Source organism: Colletes latitarsis, chromosome 14 (genome assembly GCF_051014445.1).
Source record: "Colletes latitarsis isolate SP2378_abdomen chromosome 14, iyColLati1, whole genome shotgun sequence".
NCBI classification, from domain to species: domain Eukaryota; kingdom Metazoa; phylum Arthropoda; class Insecta; order Hymenoptera; family Colletidae; genus Colletes; species Colletes latitarsis.
The window spans coordinates 28,925,849-28,947,292 of record NC_135147.1 but is presented as its reverse complement, the minus strand read 5'-3'; the positions used below and the strand labels follow the sequence as shown (position 1 = coordinate 28,947,292).

The 21,444-nt window shown below is 47.3% G+C and overlaps 2 protein-coding genes across 8 annotated transcripts; one reads left to right on the top strand and one right to left on the bottom strand.

Moving 5' to 3' along the window:
- The first annotated feature begins 250 nt into the window (after window positions 1–250).
- Window positions 251–3,010, top strand: Fic (FIC domain protein adenylyltransferase). Its single transcript, XM_076781261.1, has 3 exons — window positions 251–867; window positions 943–1,828; window positions 2,044–3,010. The coding sequence occupies exons 1-3, from the start codon at window positions 666–668 to the stop codon at window positions 2,408–2,410; spliced, it is 1,455 nt and encodes a 484-aa protein (XP_076637376.1). The 5' UTR covers window positions 251–665; the 3' UTR covers window positions 2,411–3,010.
- A 634-nt stretch (window positions 3,011–3,644) lies between these two features.
- On the bottom strand, window positions 3,645–21,199 carry Klp10a (kinesin-like protein 10A). Of its 7 annotated transcripts, XM_076781258.1 has the most exons (13): window positions 20,742–21,197; window positions 14,329–14,423; window positions 14,107–14,217; window positions 13,056–13,172; window positions 11,889–11,919; window positions 10,688–11,096; window positions 10,040–10,613; window positions 9,661–9,910; window positions 9,429–9,583; window positions 9,032–9,238; window positions 8,740–8,914; window positions 6,534–6,626; window positions 3,645–5,755 (listed from the first exon to the last, which is right to left on the bottom strand). In XM_076781258.1, the coding sequence occupies exons 1-13, from the start codon at window positions 20,806–20,808 to the stop codon at window positions 5,604–5,606; spliced, it is 2,436 nt and encodes an 811-aa protein (XP_076637373.1). In that variant the 5' UTR covers window positions 20,809–21,197; the 3' UTR covers window positions 3,645–5,603. The 7 variants fall into 7 exon arrangements, with proteins under 7 accessions (XP_076637373.1, XP_076637374.1, XP_076637375.1 ...); XM_076781259.1 differs by lacking the exon at window positions 6,534–6,626 and having other exon boundaries at window positions 20,742–21,196; XM_076781254.1 differs by lacking the exons at window positions 3,645–5,755; window positions 6,534–6,626 and adding an exon at window positions 6,656–8,237 and having other exon boundaries at window positions 20,742–21,199.
- Window positions 21,200–21,444: the final 245 nt, after the last annotated feature.

The following is a 21,444-nucleotide window of genomic DNA, read 5'->3' as shown; positions in this document are numbered from 1 at the left end:
TAGCGAGCCATGCATCCTTTCGCCTTCTTTCGTTTCGTCTCGCCTCCTCTCGCCGTGCAACGCTTCGCCTCGCTGCGCCATGCTCTCGCGAACGATCTCCGTCTTCGTTCCGGTTGTAAGGGTGCAGCTCCTTCGAATCGCAAATTCATTCTAACCATCGTATTTTCCTTTACGTCCATTTCACGTTTAGCGTACGAGATTTATTCGCGACGTACGTATCGTTTTCATAGTTCCGTGATGAAAGATTCCTCGAGGAGACTCGGATGGATTCGTCCAGCTTCGTTTCGTTTCTTTTTCCGTTAAAAAATGTGGCCACGAAGTTTAGCAAGCACTTCCGGTGCGCACATTTCCGCTAGAGAAAATCGTACGATCGCGCCTTAAGCTTGAGGGCGCTGCTTTCAAAGAATGCTGCAGCGGGAGGTTTTCGCGATATCGCAACGATGGCGACATCTGTATGCAACGAGCGCATCGTCGAGAACTAGAGACCAATCGAATCGAACCACATGGACATGGCTTGACTAGCTGTCGTCAGCTGTCGTACGACGCGTCTTTACCCCGGACGAGTTTTGTCTGGGTCGTCAGGAAATACGTATGTCAGAAATCACCGAAAGTATGTTGCGCGTCGTTGTTCCGAGGAGCTTTCTCTGCGGATTGTTCGTCGAATCATGTTGGTGCCGCGCGCGAACCTCTATTGCGCGTTCAACAAAACGCCCGTTTACGTAAAAGGCAGAGGTCGAGAGAATGCATCTGTTACTATGACGGTGAATCGCGTCGTCGTGTTTCTAATCTTCGCGTCGGGGGTTGCGGTTGCAGTGATCGGCACGTTTCTGTCTCGATACATCCGCGATTCGTCGACGAATCTGCCTGGTAAGTTCTGCTGGAATGACTGGTGTGTCGGTGATACATAACCTCGTTTCGGATCATTGTTATTCTTGTTTCCAGAAAATCAGGATTATCGTCATGTATTCATCCCGCTTCCTTCGGAGGGCATGTTGAACGTCTACGACGAGGGGTCTCTGGACGTGGCTTTGCCGAGTTTCCGGTCGGACGATCGGCTGGAAGTCCAAACCAGAGCGACGTCCACCGCGGAAGCTTTAACGTCTCTCTACCTGGCGCTGGAAATGAAACTGTCTGGAAAGCAAAAGAAGGCGGTTAAACTGTTTCAGCATGCTGTGGCATTGGCACCCCGTCACCCGGATATTTTGAATCATTACGGAGAGTTTCTCGAGTACACTCAGAATGACATCATTAAGGCGAACGAGTATTACATACGCGCGTTAAATTACCAACCTAATCACGAGGGGGCGTTGATTAATAGCCAAAGAACGGCTCGGGTCGTCGAGGAACTAGATCGCAGAATGCTCAGACGCATAGACGAGAAACGAAACGCGCTGTCCGCGATACCTGATAACAACGTGGCGTTGATACGCGCGAAAAAGGAGGCGTATTTCCAACATATTTATCACACGGTCGGTATAGAGGGGAACACGATGAATTTAGCCCAGACCCGAGCCATAGTCGAAACACGCACCGCGGTCGGTGGCAAGAGCATCGACGAGCACAACGAGATCCTAGGATTGGACGCTGCCATGAAGTACATCAACGCCACGTTGGTGAACAGGGTCGGTTCTATTTCTATAAAAGATATATTGGAGATACACAAACGCGTGTTGGGTCACGTAGATCCCGTCCAAGGCGGTCAGTTTCGACGGACCCAAGTTTACGTCGGCGGACACGTGCCACCTGGCCCCGGAGACATACACTATCTAATGGAGGAGTTCGCGATGTGGTTGAATAGCGAGAGTGCCATTCGAATGCATCCTGTTAGGTAAATGTCTAGTTTTACTCTACGTTGCTACGACGTTCGGGGTCAAATTCTCGATCGTTTGTGCCCCAATCGATTTTAATGGCTAGAACCAACTTCGTAATATTTACGTTTAAATCAAGCGAGGATGGGGGCAGATAATCGAGAATTTCACCGAATTCGGTTTAATAAGCGTAGTCTCTCTAACGTTTTATTTCATCGTTCGATACGTTTCCCAGGTATGCAGCTCTGGCGCATTACAAGTTGGTACACATACATCCGTTCTCTGACGGAAACGGCAGGACGTCTCGTTTGCTCATGAACATGATTCTAATGCAGGCTGGCTATCCACCCGTTATCGTTCATAAACAGCACCGACACACTTATTACGAGAATTTACAAATAGCTAACACGAGGGATATCCGACCATTCGTTAGATTCATAGCAGAGTGCACGGAACAAACGCTGGACCTGTTCCTGTGGGCGACCAGCGAGTATTCCAGACAAGTTCCAGCACTTAGTCAAGATACGTTGTTTACCGAGAAGGATAAGACGATCGCTTTGGAAGAAACCGGCGACATCATCGATACATTCGACGATGACTGAAAATCGATGATCCAACGCGATGTTCAAAAGTATTTTATAGACCAAAGAATAGTAGCATAAGTCGTATATCCAATCCATCCATTAGCCATCGATCGAGTACGCGTCGAGCGATTCGTTTCAAAGATCGCGTAATGGTTGCGTTGGAATGGAGAAACGGAACAGGTTGGGTCGGTAACGAATTCGCATCATTTACACCGTCGTATTTATTATCTCTGCCAGCCAGGTCGATCTAAGGAACCGCTCTCACGAAAAGCGCAATTTCGGATATGGACGATTTTGATTTTTTTCAAGAGTACCTTAGCGAGAAATTTTAGCTGGTACAAAAATGCTTCCACTACTTTCCGTTTGCGTTCTATCGTATACATTAGAGACACTACGAAGTACAGTGTGGAAAACTCAATCGAGAAGACTGTGATGTAACATAAGAATATATACGACGTATATGGGTAACGAAATATATTTGACAAAACGAATGTTGAACGCGAGTATATAGTGTTGTAAATTTATGGAGCAACGCGCAATCGTTACTTGCTGGTCAAGTTATTTGCAATGTACAGAATGTAAATACATACGCGGCTTTTAATAAATTTATTATTTTGGAAATTATTGTTCGTGTATTTTCTTACGGTCTTCCTCCATACAAATCTCCAGAATACACACCTATCGGGTACGTTAAACGGACCTGCCATTTCTTATCCATTAAAACGATCGTCGTTTATTCATTTATTTGTTAAGCGACAAAGTAAAACCTGCGTTACGCGAGAGAGAAAAAGTGTAAAGTTAGGGAACGACAAACGTTGCCATTCGCGCGTGTCTCGTTTCACGTTTTGTTTTCTTTTTTTCGCAACTATTTTCTTATCAAAAATAATAACGGTATCGATATTTTTCGAACGTCAAGCTACTCGCGACGTGTACCGTTGTACATCGGTTAGATTACTAGTATAAACGCGTCGTTAATGACGTTCCTTCGAAGCGTAAAACCATCCACGATCTTGCCATATTTTCGACCGAGCTCAAAATCGACTAATCTAAAAATAATGAGAAAAAATACTGAAGAACTCACGATTTCTACGAAACTTTAATTTTTACGTCTAATAAAACATTATCGACGCTTTGTCGGAGAAGGAAACGATACAGAGGCGATTCGCACCATTTTTAAAGCGCGTTCGATTTCAATACGTATCACGGGTGAACAGAAACTTTGCGTTCGTTACGCTAAACGTGCAAATTTCACTTCTTCTATGCGATATAACGACGCGCCAGTTATCTATATAAATACACTTCTATAAAAATCATATTTTGCCAACAACGTAAGTTGACGATATATCGTTATAGACTCTCTCGCACTCGTTCTCTCTGTCATTCGCCCAATCACACGCTCCCACACACACACACATATTCCCCTCTTCCGACCCTTGGTTCGTACTCGATTCCATGGATCGGTCGAATCGGTATTCGTACAGGATCAATGAAGACGCTCGATGCGACTGTTCGCACGAAGAAAGAACGCCCCACGCACTCTATTTTTCGCCCATGAACGACACTCGCGAGAATCTTCTTTCCTTCACCGTCGTGACAGACGCAACCGAGCGTCTACGGCGACGCGCAAGAAAGAAATCGCTTCCGGTTTACCTTTGCTTGCGAGGTTTCTTGCAACGTTCGCGCGTACGTCGCACCTTCGCGATAATGAAAATAGTACAAACGAAATGAAACGATAAAAAAAAAATAAACAAGCTGCGCCGTTGGCAGAATCTTGAGATAAAGGAACGAAAAAAAAAAAAGGATATGTAGACGAAAGTAAAGCACGAAAGTATCTAAAATAGGTGTACAGTCTAATCTAACGACCTCGAATCGAGTGCCTGCACGGGTATACTTTGTTTCTTTCCTAGCTGGCGATCATAGTTTCGAAATCAGTCGTTATTTGGTTCGTTGCGAATACGGGTAAGTCGTGCACGCTCGCAAAATATCACTGAACGAAGGTTTCCTCTACGAACGGATTTCTTCGCGCGATTTATCCTCGATCAGAGGCTAGAGTACGCCTAGTAGGTGTCGCTGAAACTCTAAATTTTTCTCTGTTCGTTCGATTCGGGTTTATCGGTCGATTAGCGCTGAAACGACGAACAAACAAATACTTGCTACAAGTGAGAACACGTCCAATAACGAAGATTCTTCGAATGTAATTCACGCGTGTGTGTATATATATATATATATGTATATTCAAGGCTCGATAAATGCGCATAGCGATTTGTTATCCTTAAATTTATTCGAAACGTTGGATGAAGGAGCGCGATCCTTCCATGCACGCGTACATTTACATGTTCGTTTAAGATTTAATCGACGTACAACGTAAAGTGGAGGGGGCGACTAAAATTAGGAACCGACGAGGATGTCCGCCTAGGATACTTCGATGAAGGGTAAATCGAGATGCGTGTCCTAAAATCTTAAAAGAGCGTCTATCGCTCTGTGTATTCGCTCCGTCACCCTTTACTCTCTCGTCCGCTCGTAATAGTTTTCTTTTTCCTGTAGACGCTTAATTAAAGGCCCGCGTCCACGAGCCGGGATAACAACGTCGCGCAAAGAAACGCTGGGCGTCTTCGATCGTACATGTGGCGAACGTCCCGGGTCTCATTCACAGAACGAATCATCTTTGCGTCCACGATGACGTATACGTACGATCGATGTCGTTGCTTGGACAAAGGAACGCGATAAGTGTTTGCATTTGTCGGCGTTGATTCGAGGATCGTTGCAAAGAAAGAAAAAAAAAGAGAGAGAGAGAGTGACGCCCTCGCGATAGAGAACGAGACTCGTGGGTCGCGCTTCGATAAGGTATTGTGGCACGAGAATAGAAGAGGGGGAGGAGATGGAGGAGGAGGAGGAGTTAAAAAGAGACGCGATTCGCAAGCAATGGACGGTATTCGCGCGACGCCCATCCTCGCGATCTCTTAAAATTTTGCGTGGCCAGAAACGCTTTCTTACGGCTCCGTTCGAACAACGAGAGCAGAACTGGTCGTTCGCGCGACCGGAAGCTGTAGCGATGGTCGAAAAGACTATGGACGTTTCGCAATCGATTCGCTCGGTTTGTTAACCCTCCTCTTTCGCCTCCCCTCCTTCCTTTTCTCGTGCCGCATCACACTATCCCCGTCGTGACCGTGATATACCGAGAATCTACCTCTCTTTTGTAAAAGGATTCAACTTAATTGTACCGTAAATTACGAGTTCGCGTCATCTTCTGGCTGATTTGTTCCTCTTGCAAGAGCTGTCCACGAAACTGACTGACTTGATCTATCGCGGTGTTCAAGGTATCGCGCTGCTTCACCAATAGCTGCTCCCATTTTTGGGCATACGCTGCAACAGACAATACAATTTCAATCGTCCACTCGATAATATTGGCGTTAGCGATGGCGATAGGCTGATCAGCTTTTGCGTGAACGCAAGCGACGTAAACAACGGTCGGTGGATCAGAAATCATTCGCAGCGGGATCAAAGCAAACATAGATTACATTTAATTTGTATTTATCGTCGAGCAAATCTCGTCGCGTCGCGAATGAATTCTGACCAACTCTCTGGTCGTTTGAACATATTTGTTCGATTTTATCGAACGATCCACGCTGAATCGATAGGCCGAGTTCGAAGTCGAGGCAACCAGCGGTTAGCGTTCGAAGCGTTTCGATGTCGCGAAAGGTAAGTAGTCTCTCGGCGAAGCGTATCACACGCGATTAGTGTTACAGGCTAGAATTAGTGCGAAGAAAACAATACCGTTAGATTGGGAATCCACAAAAATAATATTTATTAACAGTAATACTTGGATGCGTGTACATAGAGAAAATGTAGCGCTAGAGATTTGCTAACCGTCGCGCGAACTGATCGATTCGCAGAAGGGAAGACTATCATCAAAGTTGCTTCTCGCTGTTTGGCGGCAAGAAAAAAGTTGAGCTGTCCACCGGTTCCCCGTTTCCATCCGGTGGACTTTACGACGTTTCAAGAAACATTATTTTTGAGGATTTCGGTGGCGTAGATGCACGAATAACTATTAGCGTTATTTCGAATGCGTATTAAGATAAGCGGCGATTCTGTTTTTTTTCGGATGACACTTTATGATTGCGAATCGAATAGATTTCATTACCGTCGGAAAATTGCTTTCTCTCTATCAGACGTCTACGCAACGAGAACTTCCTCAGGCAGAGCGACTCAAACTTTGTTCTTTTCCGTCTCAAATCTGCAAGGGTTCGTGACGTTATGTTCAAACGTGTTGTTCGGCTTGCATCCATTTGCGGAAAAGCTACAAAGCAACGATTTCTTGGCTAGGCCAGACGACCGACGGACGATTTAACGAGTCCTCTTATTAATTAAAACGTTATAGAAATGACGTATCGCGCAACATCTGCTCTTTAGACTGTCACCGAAACGCCATCAGCGTCAGACTAACGTATCGAAAAATAACTTTGATCGAAGCTATCCTCGTAGCGAATGCAGAACTCGCGAACCGTACTCGAATTGCAGATTACAGATTGTCTCTAGCATACGCGATCGCAACTACAAGCCGATTTTAATGCGTGGGAAACAATCCAAAGCCTGGAATTCAAATTAATCTCGCGTGTGCTACATCCACCGTGGGAGTAGCTTAAAACATTTCGAAACGCATGTAGCGGTGTCAACGAGGTCTAAAAGTGCTTACACGTGGATAACTGATGCTTCTTAAAAATAAAAATATGCGACAGATTAGAGGTTCGTGTATGTCGATTAAAATTTGTTAAAACTTAACACCTACGGTACGTCGTTACAAAACAGTAGTAAAACTAGCGATCGCGTCTCGCAACGTTGAAGCGCTATCGAATCTTGAGGACCACAAACACACGTTTTTCGGCCCCAGTTTATTGGTCCTCCGTTCTGTTCATGTACACGAAGAAGGCCACGTACACGGTGGGTAAACACGAGAAGAGGAATAGATTTTTGAACAGCGTCAATAAAAGTCGGCAATATCTGGACGAGAATAATTTTTTGCCGAACCGTTCGCCGACGATCTTTCGATCGTTAAAAATACGGAGTGAATCGTCGCGGGGAGAGGCGAGTCGCGGCGTTTCATCGTCGCGAAATTTCGAATTCTCTACTTGGATGTTGAGCTCGTCGTTGCTACGAACGTCGTTCGAGCATCGACGAGCATTACGCGTCGTGATCTCGTCGCTGCCGTAACGTAATTTCTCGCAGCTGAACAGCTTCGTCTTCTTCGCGGGCTTCTGGTTGTCGAAATCCTCGAAGTTGTAATTGTAATTCGTGTCGTCGATACCGTCGACGGTGTCGTACATCGAACGAGACGCTCTGGTGTTTTCTCTCTCGTTGAAAGACGAGTACTTTCTCAAACGAGTGTTAAACGTGCCGGACCAATGATACTTGGACGTTCTCTTTTTTGCGATGGGCGTCCGTCCGAGTTTTTCCACGCGATCAGTCGTCCAGGCGAACTTTCCGCTCGGGGAGTACTTTTTCGAAATACGATCCATGCTCGAAACCGTATCAACCGAGATCGGCTGGCTCTGATTCGTCTTTTGACCGTCGTTTGACTCGCGATCGGTATCGTTCGAGCTATCGTCGCGTTTAAATTCCATCTCATCCTTCCAAAGGGACTTAAACGAGTCCTTTGTAGTCGTATTAACGTTCCCATTTAGATCGGAGCACTCGTCACTGTCCGATATGGTCTCCGTATCGTAGTTCATTGGCACGGCCTTATTTAATGTCGTCGTGGTCGTAGTCGTGGTCGTCGTAGTCGTCCTGCCGTCTTTCTGATTCCGTTTTAACGTGCAGCTTGAGTATGCCTTACGTTTACCGCGCGAATCTGTTGCAAAATTTCATACACAATGACGCTTCAGAGTCACAATTCTCGCTTCTCTGTTTTTTTTTTTTTTAACGTCTTACTACGTCCCACCCCCACCCGCTCGCTCTGTCTCCCCCGCACCCGACGCTTCGTTGAATCTCTAAAGAACGGGGCAACCGGATACAAAACTATCGTCGAACGGTTTATTCGGAAACGGCAAACACAAACGCGCGCGTTCAAAGGCATGCGCCATCGAGCAAAACGGTTACAAAGCCCGGTATAACGTTTCTTTCGCGCGAGAAAAAGAAAAAATGAAAATACGTTTGCATTCCATCGACGAGCAAATAAAAGAGAGCTGGCGCGTGCACATGCAGACAAACTACAAAAGGACTCGTGATCGAAACTGGAGGAACAAAATCGGGACGAATAATCCACGAAATTGTAACGTGAACGGAGTAAAAAAATACACAGGAAGCGGACTCGTACGTGTACGTAAATATCGAGCAACCCAAACGGATCTTACCTTCTTGGTCATAGTCTACTTCGTGTGTCGCGCTAAACACAGTGTGCGCATTATTGAGAAACGTGGTTGTATCTTCCATTACCATTTTGTGCGTGTCCAATACCTCGTCTTCTAGCATCTGCAGCGCGGACACTGCCTCGTGGAAAGTGTAAAGATCTTGCGATATCTCGCCTTCCTGCGGAAAACCAGGTAAATGAGGGCGGTTCGCGAGATGATATTTCGATACAGGAATAATTTGTATAGTATTGGAAACCACGGTGGAAACACAGGATCCAGCATAAAGCAAACTCACGTTGAGCGAACGAAGTTGCGCTAAATCGCTGTCCGACAAAACGCTGTTGTTCGATTGCTCCTCTATCTTCGGGTCTCGATCGTCGTCCGTTGGCGAAACCTTCATTTCCGTCGGATCTGTCGCGGCCAATTCCTTCACTCTATCCGCGTATCTAAGAGTGTTCAACGAGTGCTCGCAAGAACTCATTCCTGGACTGATCATCGCTATCTGCGAACACGAAGTAACCGTTTCAGGAGACAGATATCGACTAATGTGGAAACTAATAATACAGAAGAGTTGAAAATGGCAATCTTGCGCTTTGAAAAATAAGTAACAAGGTTCTGGAAATTATTTGTAAATAAGATATATAATATGTTAAAGTTTCATTCGCGAACAGAGATGTACTGCAACTAATCACCATGCAGGTTTTGGATTTTTCCCCGATGAAGCTGTCCCTCAGAACTTGCGTCAGCTTGCTGGCTCTGAACGGCAGATGCGTGCCCTTGCGACTCAACGCGCGAATGCACTCTTTCAAGGCCAGCAGCGATTTATTGATCTCTGCGCCTTCCATTCCTACGAACAACAGACTCGTTTCGTTTCGTCTCGCCGCGAAAGTAACCTCGCGAGCAACGAATAAGGGGACAACTTACTGGTTTGCCTGTTAGCGGACGACGTGTCCGCTCCTCTTTCGTTGCCGGCAAGATCGATCAGAGAGAATTTACCGTGGACCTTGTGCGTGCCCGGTGACCGTGCTGTGATTTGAAATACCGCATGCGATCGTGAGGAGTTTGAATTCGCGCTGGTCTGTCCGCTGGTTCTGGCACTGTTCCCGTGCTGAATAAGCTTCAACACCTCGTCGCAAGTTTCGACGACCTTCTCCGTCAGCCCGACTATTTGCACCTAGGACAATCGCGAGAATAATCAAAACGAATGGCCAATAGTTTGTACGTGCTCTTAACGATTAAGGGAATCGACCTATTAAATAAAGAATAATTGTTATCGATCGTAAAACTCGATACGAATCCATACCTGCTGCTTGCCGTCCTCCAGAACCCTAAGCTTCTCCTTGTCCGCCAACAGATCGAACACCTTGCCGGAGTAGATTTCAAAGAAGCTGGCGGAAATAATCAGATTCAGCGACCGATACTTGGGCATCTTGAGACACTTGAATACGTCCTTGGCGACCATAGCGTATATACCCTTTTTACAGTCTTGCGTCTTTCCGTTGAAGTCGCCGCCCATAGTGTGCGTCTTCCCACTTCCTGTCTGCCCGTACGCGAAGCACGTGGCCATCCCGCCCTCGAAGATGGTCTGCACCAATGGTTTCGCGGTGTACTTGTAAACGATCTCGTTGGTGCATGTCTCGTCGAACGCGTAATCGAATCGAAAGATTTGGTTCTCCAAGTATTTGGTTAAATCGACTTTGGCCTTCGGCTCGTGCACCACCATCTGATCCTTGCTGGGCACGGTGATCACGTCCACTTCCTTGCGCGCGTTCTCCTTCTTGTTCAGCGGACGCTTTCTAACGCAAACGGTGATCTGGTGATCCTCCACGGTGTCCGTATCCCGCAGCGGCCTGAAGTCTATGCTGTTCTGGTACTCTCTGCGAACGAAAACCATCGGTCGTAATACGTTCATACGTTCCTTTCGGATATAAACAGTTTCTAAACAACTCACCTTATCATGGCAAGAAACTCCCAATTCGGATTTCCTGGATCTAAATTCATGAGAGCCTCCTTCTCCTCTTTGAGTTCCGCTTGTCGCTGCCTCCTCTCCTCCCTGTTCTTCTTCAGCCTCTCGACTTCCTTCACGACGTTCGAACGTCTGCCTCGACAGTTCTCCACCTGTGTCTGCTGTTGCTGAGTCTGCATTTGTTGTTGTTGCTGTTGTTGCTTCTGTTTCGCCTGAGCAGCGGCCGTGGGGGCGTGGATGGCGGGCGTCGCAGCCACCGGTGGTATGTTCTCCAGCTCTCGACGGGTCGTCAGTCCGATCACCGAATCACTATGTCCGTTGACGGTCGTGGTGGGCGGCATCACGCTCGTCGGACGGCCCGTCGCTTGTCGCGGCAAATTCCTGTTGGAACTCGCTGCAAACGATACATTAGTCGCGAGATCTTCAGAGAACTACGAGCGTTCGAACGAATCGCGAACGTGGCGACGCGGGGACGGGATCTATCAGCAAATCGAACACGCATTCTTACGAAATTCAATAGTAAAAATGTTTAATTCTATTTTTAAAGAAGACGGTAGCCGATATCGAAACGAATCGCGTGATTACCGTGCTCGTCTTGGTCCGGCAAAACTGGTGGGTCGTCGACAGCGTCGTCGGCGTCGTTAATTTTATTCTTCCTGCCGAAACAGCGACTCAACGGATCGAACCTCATGACGAAAGAACGCGGTTCCGCGTTGGCTTCCGATCGATTCCGTGCAAGGTGAAGGCGAAGGTTAAAGAAATCGAAGGAAACCCGCGAACAGAAAATGGTCAACGAGTGCAGCAGCCTTCCGTGGTGTCCGCGCACTGACCGTCGAAGAGGTCCTTGCCCTTGTGCTTTTGCATACAGCGCAGGAACGTCGATAGTTACGAGCGCCCGCGAACCACGTTCTTCTATGCCAGCCGACGTCCTAGTACTCGTGTACACCGAAAAGACCACCGCTTGCTAACGGCACATGCTCGTAACGGAAAATCGATTTCCCCGTCGCGTCGTCCACGTACGCGTTTCGCGAGTCGATTGCGACCGCGAACGAACGCTCTTCGACGGTCGCGGGGACGGTTTTCGAGCGGCAAATGCCGGATCGATCGCGGGAAAATTGGAAATTCGCGACGCGTCGAGAAGCGTTCGCGAGGAACCTCGTGCATGGAAAGCGTAGATACGACATACCTTTTACCGGGATCGAGGGCTTGGTAGAATGCTGCAAAAAGAAAGACAGAGAAATACATATAACTATCGTAACGTTGTCGAGAGAGAAGAACGAACAGAAATGCGACGTAAAATCATTCGTGTGGTGAAGCTTAGGCGTACTGTAATCGCGTGCTACGGGAAAAGTAAAGTAAAATGTTCGCGTTCGTTGGAAGCCAAGTGTATGATACATCGTCGATCGAGAGTAATCGCGGTCCCGACGTTGGTTCGCGAACAGGACGCGATAGGAAGCGACGCGTTCCGTCGTAAACGATCGAGGAATCGCGTCGTTCCGCGTTTCGTATTTGTCGCACGATCGAAAGCGTTAGGCGCCGCCGTACGGAGCAATGTGCGAAAGCCGTGACAATGATAGCAATCGTGCAATGGTGAGAGAACGATCGAGGATAAACGGACGATGACGGGTTTGGGTTAGGTCGCGAAAGGGTTCGAACGCGCGAGAAGACGACGCGGAATCGGGCACGATCGATGACTGGAACGTGACCAGCTAGCCAGGGAACAACGGATTCGGAGGAAATCAAGGACTTACGCTTCCCGTCCGCTCGACAGTTTTTCTTTCGAGTGTCCGTATCGAGAATAATAGCACTTTCGCGCCAGCGAGTTGAGAAGCTTCCATAAAAGAAGGTTCCCTCGAACCAAGGATTTACAGCCAAGTATAAAATAGAATTATCCAAGATATTTCAAATATTTTTCGAGGAATGCAACACGGTTTTTGCAAACTGTCCATATTGATTTCTCAACGACTACAGCAACGATCGACTTGAACTTTTGCACACGTACAAAGGAAATGTCACGCTATTGTCTCCGCCAGATTTATGTCGGTATAATAAGCGACAGCCATATTGTGCGTAACGAGGCTTCACGGAGAAAAGGAATCGGCGACCGTCTGGATAGTACAATGTATACAGTCGGTTGCTACGTTATTAATGTTTTAAAGTAAGCTTCGAAAGCGCGTTGAATCCGAAACCCAATCTTTGTAGACTCGTTAAACGAACCGGAAGCCTCGAGGATCGCGGTCGATCGGGTTGGGATCCTCGAAGAAGGAGTAACCGGGAAAGGAGAGCGGAGAGAAGTGAAGAGACCGCGGAGCGTGGGACTCGCGTTTACCGAAAGATCAGACATGACTCGTACAGGAAGCGTTGCGGATGCAAGGCCGTTTCTTGCGGCGTGACCGCCGTGTCGTCCAAGGGAGCCCTCCTCTTGGTTTTCCGACTCGTCCACCCCCTCGTCCTCCTCGCACGAAGAGTCCTGAGTTTCGTTTATCGTATAGCGCGCGTGTTCGTGTTCGTTTCGACGCGTAAGAGAATTCGACGGAGGCAAGAATGCGTTACGAGGGGATCGACGAGTCGAGAATCGTCGAGAATAGACGCCGGTAGATATTGCGAAGACGCGCGACGGTGAGACGACGATGCGAGGTCGTATTGGGATTCGATCGGTTTTGGACGGGATCCCGAGGTCGTTGATGATCCATCGTCGACCCAAGTCCGTGATAATGAGCAGCGTCCATGGAGGAAAAAAGATGTTATCGTGTTAGTAGCGGGAACGACCAGGCGACGTTGATGACCGTGGCTCTCTCGGTGCGCGAAGCAAGTCGTGGGGTCAAATTGGAGCTTTATTCGAGAAGAAAGAATTCCGGGCCTTTCTCAAATAGCCTTCCATCCAATTTGACGCCGCTAAAATTAGAAGGAGCAAACGACGTACTTTCGTTTTCGCGTTCGTGCGTGGGCACCGAAAGAGCGGACGGATGAGACAGGTAACGGTGACCATAACGACCATTAGAGTCGTTCGCGCGAATTTAACGAGAAGACCGCGCGAATGGATGAACCGCCGCCTTGTGAACTTTCATAAAAATCTGCGCGTAACGGTTCGCGCGGCCCCCTCGTAAGCGCAAGTCTCGAGAGAGATGCGCTCTGATCATGGCGAACGATGACGGAGCCTACCTGGAGGATGCACGAGAACTGAAACGCGCGTTCTACGAGCGATGGAAACGCTACGAGGAAGACAAATCGCGCGTGCGACTGTTTCCCCGACTCGAGTATACCTTAAACGGAGCAGACGCACGACTCGTACGCGAAACGAGGGACAAAGTTCGCGCGGTTTTGCACCCAGTACGATCGACGGTTCTTTCTTCGACCATTTTCGTCCGTGTTCGTTCAGCTGACGTCGAACCAGCGATACGTACCCTTACTCTGGAAGTGGCCAACGCGTTGTAGATCTGAGCCGGCGCCGGTGGTCCCATTGTTTTCTGACTGGCCAGCTCAGGGTTCAAAGCAAGGATCGCGTCGATCTCCACCTAAAAATCAGCCACGGAACTTTAGGTGCTTCCCCGTAGTGTCTTCTTCCCTCCCTATCGGCTAACCGTATCAACGTTAACACCTGCGAGAAGTTTTTGCGACTCTATTACCTCTTTTCCCTTCGTTTCCCCTCTCTCGAACCATTCTACGGTGACTGTACACTGTTCCCAATTAACGCCGGATATCACTGCCGAGTGAATGCGCCCTGAAACAATTAAAAGCGTTATTACGTCGCGTAATCTCGCTGGGATATTACAGAAAATGAACCTGCATAATATTCGTGGATTATTTATAACATCGCAAAAGCGTCGAGCGAAGAACAACTCTGTAAAACAGTCGTTCATACGATTGTTTCGACGGTAATTGCAAAGTGTGCAGGGTAGTTGCACAGCTTGTACAGTTGGCATAGACGTAATGATTTATTCTACGATGAGTTGTAAATACATTATTGTAGCGGAGTCGTGCTACCTTTCAACACGGTATCAACGCAGCCCACGCACTTTACAATTATCGTTTAAACGGAATAAAACCGCCAGTAACGCTACAATATAATGTTTCAAGTACTGCCTCGTTTCTTGCATTAATCTGCGTTACGGATACTTGCGACGAAATCGTCCCCACCACTGAATACTGTTTCAGCTGGAACGATCGTCGCTCGAGTAGGCGTCAATTACGTAATTAAAAATCCATTTGTTCGAACCTCCCACTCGCGTGAAATCCAACAGTCTCGATTTGATTGGAAGAGAGGCGATACTGTAATGCAGATTTGATGAATGGCAAGGTTGAAATGTATAACGTGTAACTCGGATCTATAGTTCGGAGGAGTATTAGCTCAGCCTTTAGTGTTTCTACTAGTGTATTCTTGATTTTCGTCCTATTTTGACCTCTAGAATTAAACCACTTTCTTAACTATAGATACTATATGTATGCACGTCGATAGTTAATAAAGATTGCAATCATTATACGCATTAAAATTCGATAACGATAAGTAACAGTGACGTTTAGCTCTTTGCACATTAGTGAATCAGTTTATCTACTCCGACATTCTACTAGAACTAGACTTTGTATTTGTTTTCTCTCTCTTTATCCTGCAATTAAATAAATATGAGATAATAGTCGATACGGTAAAGATAAGTCGAAACAAACGACTCCGACATCGCAGGTCGAGAAAGCTCTTGGACGGTAGGAGCCAAAGAGGTATGAAAAGCCACTCGATCGGGGCGCTCGCTGGCTCATTTTCAAATTCCGACGAGAAGGGAAAGAGGACAACGACGTTTTCTATTCTTGCCGCGGGATCTCGGCGGGCAAAAACGTGAAAGCGAAACCGATTGCGACGAGAGATGGACGCGCGACGTGTCGCCGATCCGACATCGAAGCCTAGGCATCTTCGAGCTGCCGATAGAAACTGTACAAACGGCTTTGTGCCCCGACTTCCGATCGATAGAACGAGTTCCACGACGCGCATTGTACCGATCGGAAGCGAGGAACGCGCCTAGCATCGTTCGAATCGCGTGCAATAGGGGCCATAGGCGCGATGATTTATCGTAACCGATGAGTCAACGCGACAGTAATTGCGCCAACCTGTCGTACTTTGTTTTCCCCACAGACGCAACGACCCGCTGGCCGACGGAACGAATATTTTCGATTTTACGCTTTCGATTCGGAGCGGAAATTGCACGCAGATTGCTACCAAACGGTCGACGAACGGCGCCTGAAAGCCAAACTGGTCGGAAGACGTTACCGAACTAGTTACGCGATTTTAATTTCAGCATCACAGAGTCATATTCATGCTATCAACCACCGTAAAGAGTTGTTGCGTGCGTTGCGCGAATTGTAATTTCTAATTGACGATGCCTTTCAACGCACCAGAATGCACCTCTCCGTATATCGTAATAATCTTGTCTGGGGGGGATCGCGATGTCTCGACGAATTTATTTTACGAATCAGTTTCCCTTCCTCCTGGACATCGGCTTGCACAGGACCAAAAGAACTGTTCCATTGATCGAACACAGCGTCCATGTTGGCTTTCAGGTGTCCAGGAGTACCAGGTTACTTTGGGATCGTTTGGCGCTATAAGGTCTTCGTGGCTATCGCATACCAGAAAGTTCGGTTTCACGAGACGCAAATACGCGACTTTTGACTCGATACCTAACTTGTAGGTTTAGAATCGATAAGTGGCGTGATTTGGCGAAGAATGGCCAAGTTTGCCGATGGATGGGAAACGAGTAGCGAGGAAGAACGCGTACCCGGATGACGTAAGGCCAGATAAGATATAAGGTAATGTTCGGCGAGGTAAGAATCTCTTGACGGCCGCCCTTATAAGGATGCAGCGCCCACGTGCTTGGCTCTCCGTCTACTACGCGCTCGATTTCGGACAAGGACTTGCCGAGTTGTCCGTAATCTAGATATTTTTTCGTTTCGTCGCGGTAACGTTCGTTCGTAAACCTCCGTTTAAGGTTCATCTGTATAAATGTAAGAAGAACGAGCGAACCAACGCAGAGACTAAACCAAACGCGACACCGTTTGGAAGATATTTATCCAACAAGTAAAAGATAAGTTGTAAATTCAAAGTCAGCCGTGCGTGGGCGGCAGAACTTTGCACCGAGGAGACGTTGAAGAAGATGAATACAAACGAGACCCACGAGTTCCGATCGAGTTACAAAAATAAATAGCAAAATATCAACGAGTCGAAGATACAATTTTTCAAGTATAATCCGTCACTGATCGCGATTACGATTTCGAGGGGGGTAAATTGGTCCAACGAAGCGGCGCTCGACGTGGGCCGGCGTCGGACTCCCGGAGCGGAATGCGTGTCAGCCACTTGTTGCGTCGAGGCTGCATTACGCTCCGACCGCGTAACGTCCAGATCGAGGATCGCCATGATTTTTCGTCTCGTCGATGATCGAACTATTCATCTATCCTGTCTATTCTCGGCGCGTGCACGAGCGTACGCCGTGCCCGTGAAACGAGCATGGCAATCGCATTAATCGACCAAAGCGGCGGGAGCACGCTTGAAACGTTGCTAACGAGGATACGGCAATCGACTCGAAATCGACGATATCGAGGACAATCGGATTATTTTCGGCAATCGAGAACATTATGCGTGATTCTAGAGGCCAAAATAACACGAAAATTAAGAAAATGAATTTTTTTCGCGAAAATACGCAGGATTTCGGGGGTATGTCTATTCACCAAAAATGATTCCAATTGACCCCCGCAACCGAAAATAATTTTTTTAGAACGATTTGAAACTTTTCAATTTCGCCGAAAAATTTGTCTACCTTTCTAAATTTTTTTCTCGAAAATGCGTAGGATTTCGAGGGTATGTGTAATGACCAAAAATGATTGCAATTGACCCCCGCAACCGAAAATAATTTTTTTAGAACGATTTGAAACTTTTCAATTTCGCCGAAAAATTTGTCTACCTTTCTGAATTTTTTTCTCGAAAATGCGTAGGATTTCGAGGGTATGTGTAATGACCAAAAATGATTGTAATTGACCCCCGCAACCGAAAATAATTTTTTTAGAACGATTTGAAACTTTTCAATTTCGCCGAAAAATTTGTCTACCTTTCTGAATTTTTTTCTCGAAAATGCGTAGGATTTCGAGGGTATGTGTAATGACCAAAAATGATTGCAATTGACCCCCGCAACCGAAAATAATTTTTTTAGAACGATTTGAAACTTTTCAATTTCGCCGAAAAATTTGTCTACCTTTCTGAATTTTTTTCTCGAAAATGCGTAGGATTTCGAGGGTATGTATAATGACCAAAAATGATTGCAATTGACCCCCGCAACCGAGAATAATTTTTCCACAACGATTTGAAATTTTTTAATTTAATTGTTAATAACTTTTTAACGAGGGCTCAGTCAAGAAATTGATATTCTTGATTTTCGTCTTATTTTGACCTCTAGAATCTCCCATTAAAATATTTGCCAGGGTATAATAAAATGCAGTATTGTCAGCGACGCGTGCGCGGTCAGCTTACAGGGATTTAAACAACGCTCCCCGGAAGTCGAGAGACCTATAAATTTCGATTGCTCGTATTTCGACGACGAAGCTGCGAGTCGAAAAATGGAACGGGACTTATTTCGGCTGCTCGGTCGCGTAGAATGAATTCCGAAAAATGTTCCACTTTTGTTGGCGCCCGGCGCATACGGAGCGCAGGCTATAAATATTGCAGCCGCGCAAAATTGGGTCAGCGATCCGCTTTCTTCCCGCAACCGAGGCCGCTTTTCCGAGAAATCGTAACTCCCGATTCTCGATCGATCGCAAAAACGCTGATTAGCGGTGGAGGGCAGATTACGCGTGCACCGCGTTGTTCCGACTCTTGCACGGTTCTCCTTTCTTGGCGAGAGGTCTGACTCATTCGACGGCCGCGAACCAGAATTGGGCAAAATGTAATCCTATCAACGATCAACCATTACGATTACCTTGCGATCAAATTTCTGGTTCGTACGAACCTCGTAACGTTTTCAAAGATTTTTAGCGACAAACATACTTACAATTATGATATAATACGACACCGAAGTCGGTCGTCATAGTGATTCGTACGCATACATACTGTCCCCGATTCTCAACACTGACAATTGCCTCTGACAACGCGACAAACAAAACATTAATCTATATGGTACAAGCATAAATTATGTAGAACTGTGCAGTAATCGATGAATAAGAAATACGTTCAAAAAGAAACGGCAGCGTCGAAATTGCATACAAACTTTGTTAGATTCCTTAAAAATGTTGCAATCTGTTCGGACGTGTGGAGAAACGATGAGATTGTCGCTGTTTTAATGCACACGGGTGTCGTTTGTTAACTAGAAGATGAACTAGAAATTATTCGATTGTCTGGTGGTACGATAGAGCAAATATTAGGAAGATATTTACGTGTACATTACCATTAGTTCTTTTTCTATAATATACTCGATATTCTTGATCTTGCTGCCTGTTTAATCCACGAACCGCCAATTTTATCTCTGAAACTTTTGGAAAATTCTACAGATTTCGATCGTTCTTCGAAGCAATGTGCAATATTCTAACTACGTTTACGGAAGTGGGCAACAGCAAGGCGATTTAATCTTCGTTGAAAGTGAAACTATACGACCAAGATTTCGGGGGAAGAGCGTGGAAAGTGCACTGGAAAAAATAAACGGATCTATAATATAAAAATGTCAATTTTACCAGAGCGTACGACCGGATCAACCACCTTGATCACGAGGTAATCGACGACTGGACGACTCCGCGTCGATTATCTTTCTGAAATCGACGTTTCGACGTCGAGGATCGTGCACGCGACGTCGTCCGCGACGAACGATCGAAACGCGAGCACGCAACGCGACTAACGAAAGTTTATTCGGATTACCATTCGATTCCCGGCAGTCGTCGAGACGCGCGAAATGTCGCTTAATTTTAGACCCCCGTGTTGCGTACGACGTTTCCTCTCGAAACTTAAAACTTCGTCGTTCGAAGGGTTTCAGCGGGGCCGAAAAAAGTAATCGTGCACGCGAGCATAGTCGGGCATCGATCGTGTCGCGATTGCAGCTGACTCGCCGACTCCTTTATCCGTTTCGATGTACTCGGTATCCTTTGCGTGTAAACGGTCGATCGCGTCCGTTCGTGGCGCAGTATTCGAACAGGATCGTTCGACGTACGCGAAAAGAACCGCCGTAACATCTGGAGCGCGTAAGAGGAACGCGATCAATGACTCGAAGGAGGCAGCTTTCGTTCTGGTCTCGTTGCACGCGGCTAACGTGTCGGAAACGAAGCCCGCGCGCACGCGGTGAAAGGATATATCCTATCCGTCCGTCCATCCGTCTTCCAGCTCGATCGGTAGTACGAGCTACGTCCGTTATTACGCGCGAAGAGAAGAGCGGCCGATGAATAATCGCGACGCTCTACGCGGGACCGTTGCGCCACGGTCCAGAGCCCGTTTCAAATTTCGCACGCAACGGTTCTTGGTTAAGAAACGAACGGCTGAAAGCAAAACAAATATGGCGTGAATACGTGGTCGGTCGGCGCGCAAGGGCGACCGTTTGTCTCCAACACACAGGTGTAAAGTGAGTACATACGCGTAAGAGCGTACGATTATCGCGTGGCGATGGGTTCGATCGGTCGGAGATGCACGGTTCGTACGCGGATCGGGTCGATCGACGGTGGGAAAACACACAGGGAGGTATCGCGGCTCGAGCTCGGGTTCGCGATAGGAAAGCGAAACCGGTCCGAGCCGAAGCGTTCGTTGCGACATTTGTCGACCCACGCGCGAATAACGCGACTGTCGTTTAAAGGCGATTCGCGTGTGCCACCGCGGCGGAAGCGAAACCAGCCTGTCTAGTCGGCTGACCGAACGAGTCGATAGAATTCGGTCGCGGGAAAGGGGAATAATAGCGACTCGCTGCGGCCCTGATCGCGGCTGCCTCGTTCGCGCGATCACCGGCGATCGCGTTTCTCACCAGTAGACACACATCAACCTCACCGATCGTCCAACCAAACATCTAAAAATATCTTAACGCTAGATCTTGCTCACCGTCCGTCCTCTTGATATTGATGCTGTAGCCGGTCTCGATGTTGCACGTGCCGTGATACATGGTCATTTAGTCGCCTTCTCATACACGTAGCCACCACAGTAATATACCCGGCTCCTCACCGGATCGGCCGATGACAACGATGATAATATTGTGGTCCGACGAGGGACGACGAACGGCACGATTCTCGGGAGAAGCCTTATCGCGAGCCTTTCGAATCCGACCGTTGACAGTTACGACTCCGTTCGTATTCAAAGTCACGCGGCGGAGCGTTGCGTTCGTCTTTCTCCGCCGTGGTAGCTTTCCGTCGGTCGCGGTCACAGTCGTTGTCGCCGTTCGTCCAAGGCACGCCCGTTTTGCGAATTCTGCCGGGATACTGCCAGTGTCCGTTATTGACAACGGAAAGACTGCGAGCGCCAACTTTCGGTCAACCGCACGATCGACGCGACACCTCTCTTCGTACTGGCCTCTCGCATGAAAATGTTGCATCGCCCTTCCATCTAGCGGCCGCTACCCTCGCGCACTTTCCCTGCGCAGCTTGCCATCAATGAACTAAAGTAGAAAAACTGTACACATTCGAAAACTCATAGATTATTACGTATTAAAATGCTAATAAACGAACACCGATTTTAATACCATCCACAATTTCCACTGATTTTTCCAATTTATTCGAAAACATACGAGACTCGATCCTTTTTCGTGATT